The sequence below is a fragment of the Lycium ferocissimum genome, chromosome 4 (genome assembly GCF_029784015.1).
Source record: "Lycium ferocissimum isolate CSIRO_LF1 chromosome 4, AGI_CSIRO_Lferr_CH_V1, whole genome shotgun sequence".
Taxonomy (NCBI): domain Eukaryota; kingdom Viridiplantae; phylum Streptophyta; class Magnoliopsida; order Solanales; family Solanaceae; genus Lycium; species Lycium ferocissimum.
In genome coordinates, this window is record NC_081345.1 from 40,704,528 (window position 1) to 40,716,055 (window position 11,528).

The window sequence follows — 11,528 nt, forward strand, 5'->3', positions numbered from 1 at the left end:
CAGGGAAACATGATGAATTCATAACAGTTCCCCTCTAAATTATGAAATTAATAATAATAAATAAATAAGAAAAAGTTGTGCCTAACTTTGAAAAGAACACTAAATTAACAACACAAAAACAAAGACAAAAAGAGTTCCCTCCAAACTATTTCCCTCTAATTATTTTATGCCTAAATCAAAGCTTTTTTTTTTTTTTTTTTATATTAAAGAGCCAAAACCCTAAAAAGCTAATCACTCAAAAGAAAGAAAAAGAAAGGTGCCGTCACCAATCTTCAAATTTCTCAACTCCATAACTAGGCCTTTTAGCCTCAACTTCAACTAATCTCTTTTATGATCCAGAATTGAATACGCCTGCCAATGAATATTTGTACCCGAAAACTTGTTTCATCTTTTATGACCCACATGGGTTAGGAAACGTCGACAGATTTTTTGTTAGCCATGGGCATGGAGTTGCTGATCAGGAAGAGGTAATATTCTCGTTCTTGTATATATATATATATATATATATTTTTTTTTTTACTTCTTGTCCAATGCACAATTTTGTTAACTCATAGTATTAACTTTTGTTCTTGAATTGTATGTTTATTTTTTGTATAATTTTATGTATCTTAGAATTATTTTATAATTCAAATAATGCTTGCAGCTCAAGGTCAACAATCAAATGATGCAAATCCAACAGTAAGTAATTTATTTATATTTTCTTATTATTAATCTAGTAATATGTGATTTTTCTAGAAAAGTATTCATATAAACAAATAAAGTTTAATTTTTGAACGAAAATACTTTATTCTAACATTTTCTTATTTGTTTTTTCAATTGTTGTTGCAGCTTTTGGATGAGTAATGAAAGCATCAAAATCGACGGGCACATGAATAATCATTCTTTTTTCTTGCATTTATTACATAATTAAGTATATTCTGCTATAATTGTTTATATATTTTATGCCAAATATGAATTCTCAAATTATCATGGCTAACAATAATTGTATAAATTTTTTAATTAGTAGCTATGAAATTTTGAATTCGTAGCTAAACATAAATATAATTATAGAGAACATGGACACACATTTTTATTTCCATAGCAAATGAAGAAAATATTTTGCACAATTTATCCCCCGTGACAAAAAGTATGGAAGTTTAGCTATGAGTTTTTGAATTCGTAGCTAGACATATATACTCCTATAATTGTCACGTATCAAGAACATGGCTATGGAATTTCACTTTCCGTAGCAAATAAAAATTCTTTTAGCCATAAAGCTATTTATTTCATGGCTAAAGGTTTGAATTCTTAGCTACATAAGAAAATATTTGTGGCAAATACTTTAATTCATAGTATGGATTTTTTAATTAAGCTAAACATGATTATTATTTCAAGACTAAGCTATAGAAATAGCCATAAAATTTGTGCTTGTGTAGATAAATTAAATATTTTGCTACGAGAACAACTTGTGGCTACAATATGAAGATAGCTACAAATTTTGTTCGTCGTGGCAAAAGAATAAAAACCACTTACATAAGTATATTTTTCGTGGCAAGAATTTTATCTCGCCATGGTACTTTTTTTTTTTTTTTGTAGCAATAAGTATAAGTCCTTAGCCAAACCATGTAAAGTTTGTAGCTAACTTTTAGACACATTTTGCTACGAATGCTACGGAAAAAAAAAATTGTTGTGTTTGTGGAAAATTTCATATTTAGCTACAACGTATTTTGTAGCAATATATGCCTTGTGTTGTAGTGTGGTGTTTCTTGATCTTTTAATTCCTGGTATTTGAAAATGAGTTTCAGTTATGTATATTGTCAATGTCCAGATTTTTTTTTTCTCATCTGATTAAGTTTACAATAACTTGTAATTTTTCATAGTAAACCTGAGAAGGTATAAATAAAAATTAAATAATAACTTGCTATAGTCGATTAAATTAATTTAACAAGTACAAAAATTCTTTATAGACTATCAATGTACTGTATTAACTAAATATCTTTTGAGAATATCTCTGATAGTCAGCAGTATATCAATATGCCTCCTTACAGAAGAATTATAGTAAGGGGCATCCTGCATGATCCAATAACCTAAAGGTGACCGAGAGCTCCGATGTTAACAGCTTGATATGTGTTTCTATTTTTTTTTTCAGAACATTAATTTTCAAAGTATTTATGCATTATTTATATAACTGTTTATATATAGAAAAAGCATTTGAAAAGCTAGGTATTGGTATTCAAGACTGTTTCTAGATAAAACAAAAGAAGACGAGCGAGGAAACCTGATCAGTAAGAGATGGATTTAGAGCGGGACCAGCAAGTAATTAAATACTGTATCCATTACTTACAATAAATCACATTGATCTATTATATACTATGTCTTTAAATTAATCAAATAACATTTTCGAAAAAAAACATCTTTTTCCCATTGGAGAGCTTTGTGGTTACGTTGTAGGCTGTAGAAGCAACGTCTTCCTGCAAGTTGGACAAGACGAATATGATAAAACCCATTCGTCGATACATCTTAACATGAAAACCATGATTACATTTTGGCAAAATCCTCAATTTTTCTCTTTGTTGAAATCCTCCAAGGCATATTGGACACTCATTAATAACGCTAACCAACTTCAATTCTCCTGGTTCATAAACCGTAACTCGAATTTTCCTCAACTCATCTTTGTCCGGTCCTTTCGAAGCCAAACGCGAGGCCGCAGCATCTACGTACACGAAGGGAAATCACGCATTGTTTCGTAAAACACAACACAAGATTTCCCTCAGAGCTGTGGTACATAACATAAAAAGTAGCACGACTGCAACAATTATCAGCAAACATGAACTATTCGAAATAATCGAGTCGTCGCCGTTATAGGACTGGCTTGTTGATGGAACCTCCACATAGTAACCAAGAAGAAAACTAGGCGCGCGATATTCATTTCTCATGGTGGCACAAATTTTGTACATGCCAATAAAATCTCAATTCAGTATTGCGTATTATTTCATCTTGAAGGAGAAATTAAATGGAGAAGATTAAAAATATGGTGTGGAACAGAAATCTGTTGGTACGTAAGAATTGAATGCAATAAGACAATGGGCAATCGTTGTTTCTGATCTGCTTTTTAGAAAATGTGGCACATAAATAGCTTCATATATGTTGGAATATTTTATTCTACTTGTAACAGCTACTATTTCAGGTTCTGCTTCCTTCAACTGATTCGTCAACTTGTTGATAGGATAAGAAAGTTAAATGAATATTGGTTCTGATTATATGACTATAGGCATTAGGAGTTCCTTTTGGACCATCGAATTTTCAGAATTGAAAAAACATAGATACCACAGCGAAACAAAACAAAAGCTGAAGTTTGGTCGAGCACATGATCAGATGATAGCATTTTTTTTTTTTTTTTGCTTTTCTTTTCTTCAAATCTGCCGTGCACCACACATCACTTTTTCTTTTTTATAATAGTTTTGTCTGAATTTTTTTATAAGCACCTCGATTAATTTCAGAGACTATATCTAATAAATGCAGCTATCAAGTTACTCTCTGTCCATCATGGCTTGAACATCTTGGGAAGAAATCACTCAGTACCTTATTGTGCTGAAAAATAAACCTAAAACCTCTGCTGAAAATAAACCTAAAACCTCATAGTACTCTCTCTGTTTCAATGTGTTTCCTTTTTAACAAGTTTAAGAAATAATGCCTCTTTCCTTTTTTGACAACTCTTTAATTCTAACTTTTCACATGACATGTTTAAGACCATAAAATTAAAAGAGATAATCTCAAAATTCAAAAATCTTCTTTACTTTCTTAAATTCCGTGTTAAGTCAAAACCAAACACACAAATTGAAACGGAGGGAATAGTTCACCACCCATTTCATTGACCGCTAAGTCCTACCCTTAAATGCGCACCTCTAATCAGTAAATATAATTTTGGGCAATTCACACGATTACCCCTATATTGGGGTGGTCTTTAATTTTTACCCCTCAAATCGTTAGTCTTTATTTTATTTTTTTTCCTTCGGCACTTTAAGTAATAAAATAGTGGCCGAAAATACCCTTGACATTTTGGGTTCGAATCCAAGCAGAGTCAAAAAAATCGCAAGGCAAGATTTCATAGCAAACTATGTCTATTCAGGCAAAGTTACATAGAAAGTACGTCTTGTCCAACATAGTTCTGTAGAAATTAAGTTATCCTACAAAACTATGCCACAAGGCATAGTTTCTATGTAAAGTATGCTTTGTCCATGCCACAAGGCATAGTTTCTATGTAAAGTATGCTTTGTCCAGTATAATTCTGTAGAAATTAAGTTATCCTATAGAACTATGTCAAAAGGCATTGTTTCCAGCAAAAGTAACGAAAATTGGAATGCTTGTAAAACATTATTGTAAAACGTGTTAGAAGTCTCCAAAAGTACATAACATCACAAGAATGATCTTTTTTTTAACAAAAAAATTACTGTCGTATAAATTGAATAGCAAAAATATATTATTGTTTAATGAAGAATAAGAAACTATCTGGATCTGTGAGTAAGTTTCAGTCAATGAGCTCATGTTCATGGCCCAAATATTATTGTCCTCAATCCCCAACATGGGCCCAACAGAGCCCATATCAACAGGGCCCATAGTGGTAAACCTGGTTAGAAGGAAGTCCCACATCAAAGTTGAGTGAAGAAGAGAGCTTCTTGAAGGACTATATAAAGAGCTCGTTCAACACAGAGCAACTCACGCAGCCACGCAATGAACACATAGCGAACTATTCTTTCGCCTTTTACTAAAGAATACCGTGTGTGCGTTGCAAATAGTGGCATACGCCAATTTTTGGAGGGGTTCTCTTTACAGAGGATCCCCTACAATTCTAGTTTAAAATTTTTGTGAAAAGTTGGGTGAAGAATTGTTCACCAGAAGTTTGATAGAGTTTTTTCTTTCCTCCGAGGTTTAAGAATGCCAGAATATTGATAGGTTGTGCTTAAACTGGTCTAATCCTGAGCTATGTGGAAATTAATATTTCTTTGGTGCCTTTATATTTAATTCCTTATCAAATGGAAGTCATGGTCAGTCTCAAAACAATTTGTGACACACAGTTGATGATGTGAGTGTTCTTTACCGCCTGACTAGATAATATTGTGTCACTTGATGACCAGAACAATCTTATGTACTTTCACCACCTATATACCTGTGTAAATGTTCTTTTAATATGTATCTTAGGTTTGCTTTTGTTATATCCTCCATGTAAAAAGTTTTGAGGAAAGAGAGTATAATTGATGCAAAAGGGTTAAAGAGGTCACTTGGTTTACAAGGTCGAGCAGTCTTTAGTAGAAATTTTGCGTGCATGCATAGCTCAATTAAAAAGTGGTTTCATAAAAAGAGAGAACGAAACACATTTCACAAAAATAATTCTTCACACATGATCTCCAGACAAATGGAGATATTGATGTGTAACAAATCCATTCAAGTGACAATCCTGCAGATTTGTTCACCAAATCTTTGCCAACTTCAACTCTTGAGAAAATGATATTCAAGATTGAAATGCGAAGATTTCGACATCTGAATTTGGTCTTCATCAGGAGGAGTAAAATACACGCTGCACTCTTTTTCCCTTAACCACGATTTTGTCCCACGGTTTTTCCCGGTAAGGCTTTTCTTGATAGCTCTCAAGATATTACGTATTCTTAGATATGTCTTTTTTTCCTTAACTACAACTACGTATAACTCTCTCAATATCAAAGACTATATGACAATATAGAAAACATACCGTCTTGATCGGATCAATTGTTAATAGTGCAAAATTTACATATTCTTTCACTCTATATTGCTTATAAACCCTCGGAAGAATAGGACCAAAGAACTGGTAATGAAGTTATGACTTTGAACTAGAATGTTGAGACAGTGAAGTCTCCTTTACAGTGCTAAACTCTGGCTTGTGAAACCAATGCGCACTAAACCATTTGTATCGGAAAACATGTTTGCATATTAGTTATTATCAAAACCATACTGTGAGCAACATCTGCTTTATCTGACGAACCAGCATAACTGCTTCCGCCAGCTCAGCTACAGCACGACTACTAAGGGGGAGGATGAAACATCAGAGTAAAGTTCCAAGTTGTCTTCTCAGTTCAATCCTTCACCTGAAGATGAATCAGCTTCCTGGATTGCCTCCAAGGCCTCACAACTCTTCTAAGGAGCCATTTGAGTATTCATGACCTGCAACTCCGGAACTTCCATTTGGCTGTCGACTCGTGCTGGTGGGATTTGAATAAGGGGAGTTAGTTGAAGCAGAACTGGCTCGTGTATACCGATTCTGAGCAGTGCTACTTCTTGTTGCCTTAAGACGGGCCTTTCTCCCCTGCAGTCAAGTGCATAGAAGTATTAAGCAACATACCAGTGTGATCCCACAAGTGTGTCTGAGGGAGGGACAGACAAGTAGTACCTTACCCCTACCTTTGTGGGTAGAGAGGTTGTTCCCGATAGACCCTCGGCGCAAGAAAAGCGTTTTCCAAAACAGGTTTGAAAAATACACGAGTAAAAAGCAATGATGGAATTATCGAAGAAAAGAAAAGTATTGACAACAAACATAGTAAAGAGAGCCAAAGTAAAAGAAACAACAATAGTAATACTATTGTTAAACTTGAAGAATAAGATAATGCTAGAATATTAATAATAATAATATTGGTAAGGGGAAGAGGGAGCAGAGTGCATAGCAGTATTAACAGTCAATAATTTGGATATACTGATATGGGGTAATCTGGGACTGGGCACTGAAATAGGAAAGAATATACCTTTCCCATGCATTTCTCTAAGTGAGGAGCAAACCGCCCAGCCATGATAGATCGGCCACAATTCATACATTCAAATATTTCATTTGCAACAGGAGGATGGGTTTGCCCAAATATATCTACAATGTATTTGCCATTTGTTTCACTAATATTGCTAGGATCGGCTACACTTGCCCGAGCTTGTGCAGACAACCGAAGTTCTTCCTCCTCTTCTTCTAAATTACGATCAAGGCCTAGTTTCGCTACGCGGTGACACTCAGATGCAACATCAATAATGATGGAATCAAGAAGCTCATCAAAAACGTGTGACGACAACTGCACATAGATCACAAAGTAGACTAAAAATTACATATCAACAACATCCTGACAGCATACAACATACAGAAATAATCTTAAATACGGAGTTCCACACCCCACACACCGATCACCAACGGGAAAAGACGAGAAGTACACAATCATGCTTGGCCATACGAAGAAGAAACAATAGCGTCCAAATATTAGGCAAGATTCTCCAAATTACCTTCACAAACAACTGAAGCATACAATTCTCTATAGCAATTAAGCAAGATAATCAATGAACATAAGTTTTTGGTTTCATTTTAAATGTGGATTACCTGCGGTTGAGAGACGTTATCCTCATTTGGTGCAGACATGAGTCTTGCCTCACAAATCCAATGAGCAGTAAAAACCCACACCAAAAAGTTCAGTAGAGGAACAAAATCTGCAACCCAGATAGACTACAACAGAACATGATTGAGCACAGAATAGAAGAAAAATATAAACAAATAACAAAGGGAAGAAATAGAATACGTAGATTAATATGTTAAAGGGAAAACACTTTTCCAAATTGAGTTGGCTACGTCATCTTCTTGATTTTATACACATACTATATGAGAAATTCTGTTTTACTTGACCTGCTTTGTTATTGCTTTAATCTGAGCCGAGGGTCTATCAAAAACAGCCTCACAAAGCTAGGGCTAAGGTCCGCATACACTCTACCTTCCCAGACCCCACTTGTGGGATTACACTGGGTATGTTGTTGTTGTATACTATATGAGAAATGAAAATACAACGTTAACGAACAAATGGATTCGTGACTTTCTCAAGTTACATGCTGAGGTCATCATCATTATTATATGACTGTACAAACAAAATCAATTATACTCACCCATCAACACAAGTTACATTTCAACTAAAATCTTCAAGAAATTTAACATACAAATCCTAAGTATCAATCAGAAATATAAAGGGCAGACAGCTCTACAGAGCTACAAGAAATTCTAGCTATTTGAAAATTACAATCGCCCATTAATCCATAAGCTGAATTTCATTTGGTCAATTTAATACTACTTAAAAGTGCATCTCAACCATGATCAAGCACCAATCAATCAACTAACCCTTTCATTCCAATATTCTGATTAAAATCTTTTCATCAAATTAGCGGTTAATCACTGATTAGACAGAGGATAATGAACACCCATCAAAACGATTAAAAAAAAAAGACTTACAGATAAGAGAAAGAATTACTGTGTTTCGTAAACTTACAGATCAAAAGAAAAATGGTTTGGAAGATGGGTTTCGAAGATCTGGTGTATCGAGCTCTACGGGCGGTTACTGTGTCCCCCCAGTGAAATGCCACTTTTGGCCATGATAATGCCAATTTTGTCCATCAAGCCCCTCCGTCTCACTTTATATGATTGAGCACGGAATTTAAGAAAAAAAATGAGTTTTGAAATTTGATGTCCAACACAGGCTATTAATATTTAAATGATTATAAATTTTTTCATTAAGGATAAAATGAAAGTTTAAAGTTAACTTGTTGCTGTGTATAGAAAGATATCAATCTTTTTAAGCCTGATTAAAGAAAATAGTGTTACATATATTGGGACCGAAGGAATACTACTTACTAGAAATGTTGAGTGGGAGATTTGTACAAACGAGATTTTTTTAGTGCAATGTTTATTTTTTTATCTCGTTTGAAAAAGTTTTGTAAAAATGAATTTACGATTGATATTGGGTAGTGACATCCAAATGATCGTTACAATTTTAGATTGATGGGTAAAACTTACCTTGAGCCCATTTGGATTGACTTATAAGCTGTTTTCAACTTTTTTTTGAAATTGTTTCTACTATCAAATTAACATTTAAAGTGCATTTTGTGCTTAAAATAAAGTTCTCAAAAAAAAAAAAAAAAAAAAAAAAAAAATAATTAAACCCGTTTGGGCTTTTAACTTATCTAAAACAAATTATAAGTTCGAAAAATTTAAGGCGTTTTTTTAAGCCCATCCAAACTGGCTCCTTATAACCATTCATTTTAGTCAAATCATGTCGGACCGCCAGAATTTGATCATAATATTCCATATAGATTGCTAGGATTTGTGGCCAAAACTACTTGTCTAGAGTTTGAAGCTAAAGAACATACTAAAAAGGGACGTCCTAGAGTTTGAAAACTCAATACAAGTGAAATTCCAAGAGTGTAAGCCTTTATCCAGGAGTTCAAGGCCAAAAAAAAAACTAAAAAGGGACACTGTCCTAGAGTTGGAAAACTCAATACATGTGAAATTTTCAGAGTGTGAGCCTTTATCCTGGAGTTCGAGGTCAAAAAAATAACTAGAGAGGAACACTATCCTAGAGTTCGAAAACTCAATGCTTGTGAAACTCCTAGAGTTTGAGCCTTTAGTTCGAAGCTAAAGAACAAACTAAAAAATGGACACTGTCCAAGAGTTTGAAAATTCAACACATGTGAAAATCTTAGAGTTTGAGCGTTTATCAGTTCAACATTCGAAAACTTTTTTGAGTTTGAGTAAATCATGCAGCATTTACCTGTTGTCCTGGATTTTTATAAGTTTGAATTTCAAAATACTATCCTAGAGATTTACTTTTATAAATTTGACGTCCATGCTAGTATCTCAGTATTCAAACTACTCCAAGTGAATCTACACCACACTCTGTTGGAGAATATATAGCTTCATGATAAAAGGGCGAGAAGTTCATTCTATTCGAACTAATATCGCTTAGTACGGCAATGGCAAAAATCAATTCATCTAATCCATATTAGTTAAATGTATAAAAAATATGTTTAATTTTGTGGAGATTATCGTAATATAAATATGATATCGGTGTTATTTTCATTAAGTATCTTCTTTTTTGTTTAATTTATAGCTCTTTCGTCATTAACTTACAATTCACATGTACTGAATTTATGCAAATGATATTCATATAACTAAATGTGTCTTATCTTGAAATGAGCAAAATTATTTGTCCCTAGAACCAGAAAAAAGTTTTTGGAGTTTGAACCGTGTAAATTCAAAACTCCATCAAAGAATTAGGGAGTTTGAACTGTGACAATTCAATTTTTAGAACAAAATATTAACAAAATATTGATGTTTGAAATTGGTTTTTGTCACTTTCAAATGAAGAAGATAAAAGCAACAAGGTCTTATTAATTTAAAACTTGCTATTATTCAACGATATTACAAACGTTGGCAAAAATTAATTAATGGACACAAGTGGTAAGCTCGCATCATTTTTACCACGTTTTATCCAACTTGATGAGATATTAATGACATGCAGAAGACCTAGATAGGTGTTAAAAGTTTCAAACATTTGATAAAATGAGCATTGATTGATCCAGATTCTGTCGATCCAATTGAACTGATTTCGGCATGAGATAATTTTTACTTCGATGTAAGATAATGTTTAATGTCTTAACATAAACTGAAGACGATCATGCGCTACTCTTCTGCTATAGGTAGTGAAAACTTATTAACGAGCCATACGTGTGATAATCGTATGTTCGATAAATTAGAGTGTTCAATCGATACATACATTACAAAAATATTAAAATAAAAAATAATGTCTAGCTTTAACGGGATCGTCTATATATTTGATCTAAATCTATGGAGTTCACTACAATTCACTACGCCATTTGACTGACTCATCATGATTAGGCTTCCTTAATTACTTGCTTTAACTGCTCTTTTTGTAGATTGACCTGTGTGTTTCTCGTTTGTGACAACTTTAATTTGCTTTTTACTGTTTTTTTGTGCGAGGAAGTGCACTAAATTCCAATAAAATGTTGTTTTTACTTCTTTCGAGATAAGCTCTTAGGATCAATACCCTTGGCACTCGTGGTCTTTGCTTGTTGTCTAATTAATTTTCCAAACAAATGAGAATAATATTTCAAAATGATACTAACCAACTTCTCAAATTACTTTTAGTCAACAAAAATGTATGTAATCTGAGAAAATCTATTTATGGGCATAAGTAATCCATCCATGTAATCTTTATTACTCTATTCGTTTACTTTTACTTGTCCCCTATATTAAAAATATATTTTACTTTTACTTCTCTACTTTAACTAAACTATTTTTTTTTAATATTTTACTCTTAACATTAATTATTTATTTCCAAAATTATTTCCCGAGACTTAGTACATCAATTTATATGTATATTATGGTAAAATATATACTTCTTTTATTATTTCTAATTTTAAAAGGTGTGCAAAGTCCATTGTGGAAAAATAAAGGTGAACGGAGGGAATATTAATTTCATTAACTTACTAATGTCGATCAGCGTTGACATTATATATGTGAGCGAAGGGCGATCGCTCGTGAAAGTGGATTCAGCCCGGCCAAATGTGATGCATTGAAGTGTTGTGGATGACATGGCGAATGATATAAAAGAAATGTCGATAAATAGTCAGCGCAGCTTTTTAACGAGTGAACGCCGCCTTTTTAACGAGTCAGCACCGCTTTTTAACGAGGTTAAGGCGTGATTGAA

The 11,528-nt window shown here is 33.3% G+C and overlaps 1 protein-coding gene, 1 long non-coding RNA gene and 1 other non-coding gene across 4 annotated transcripts; 2 read left to right on the plus strand and 1 right to left on the minus strand.

Moving 5' to 3' along the window:
- The first annotated feature begins 229 nt into the window (after nucleotides 1–229).
- Nucleotides 230–899, plus strand: LOC132052935 (uncharacterized). Its single transcript, XR_009414044.1, has 3 exons — nucleotides 230–467; nucleotides 644–678; nucleotides 829–899. It is a non-coding gene; the product is annotated as an uncharacterized LOC132052935 (long non-coding RNA).
- Nucleotides 900–4,701: 3,802 nt separating this feature from the next.
- Nucleotides 4,702–4,817, plus strand: LOC132054971 (U5 spliceosomal RNA). Its single transcript, XR_009414443.1, has one exon. It is a non-coding gene; the product is annotated as a U5 spliceosomal RNA (small nuclear RNA).
- An 896-nt stretch (nucleotides 4,818–5,713) lies between these two features.
- On the minus strand, nucleotides 5,714–8,446 carry LOC132052933 (SAGA-associated factor 11-like). 2 transcript variants are annotated; one of them, XM_059444676.1, is made up of 4 exons: nucleotides 8,292–8,446; nucleotides 7,361–7,467; nucleotides 6,750–7,061; nucleotides 5,714–6,316 (listed from the first exon to the last, which is right to left on the minus strand). In XM_059444676.1, the coding sequence occupies exons 2-4, from the start codon at nucleotides 7,397–7,399 to the stop codon at nucleotides 6,137–6,139; spliced, it is 531 nt and encodes a 176-aa protein (XP_059300659.1). In that variant the 5' UTR covers nucleotides 7,400–7,467; nucleotides 8,292–8,446; the 3' UTR covers nucleotides 5,714–6,136. The 2 variants fall into 2 exon arrangements, with proteins under 2 accessions (XP_059300659.1, XP_059300660.1); XM_059444677.1 differs by having other exon boundaries at nucleotides 8,255–8,410.
- Nucleotides 8,447–11,528: the final 3,082 nt, after the last annotated feature.

Excerpts from the sequence above, each read along its gene's own strand:
- LOC132052933 (XM_059444676.1), bottom strand. The coding sequence starts at position 7,399 with ATGTCTGCACCAAATGAGGATAACGTCTCTCAACCGCAG. Across the intron at positions 7,062-7,360 it reads ATAACGTCTCTCAACCGCAG|TTGTCGTCACACGTTTTTGA; the intron begins GTAATCCACATT and ends ATCTATGTGCAG. Across the intron at positions 6,317-6,749 it reads TAGAGAAATGCATGGGAAAG|GGGAGAAAGGCCCGTCTTAA; the intron begins GTATATTCTTTC and ends ACTTGACTGCAG.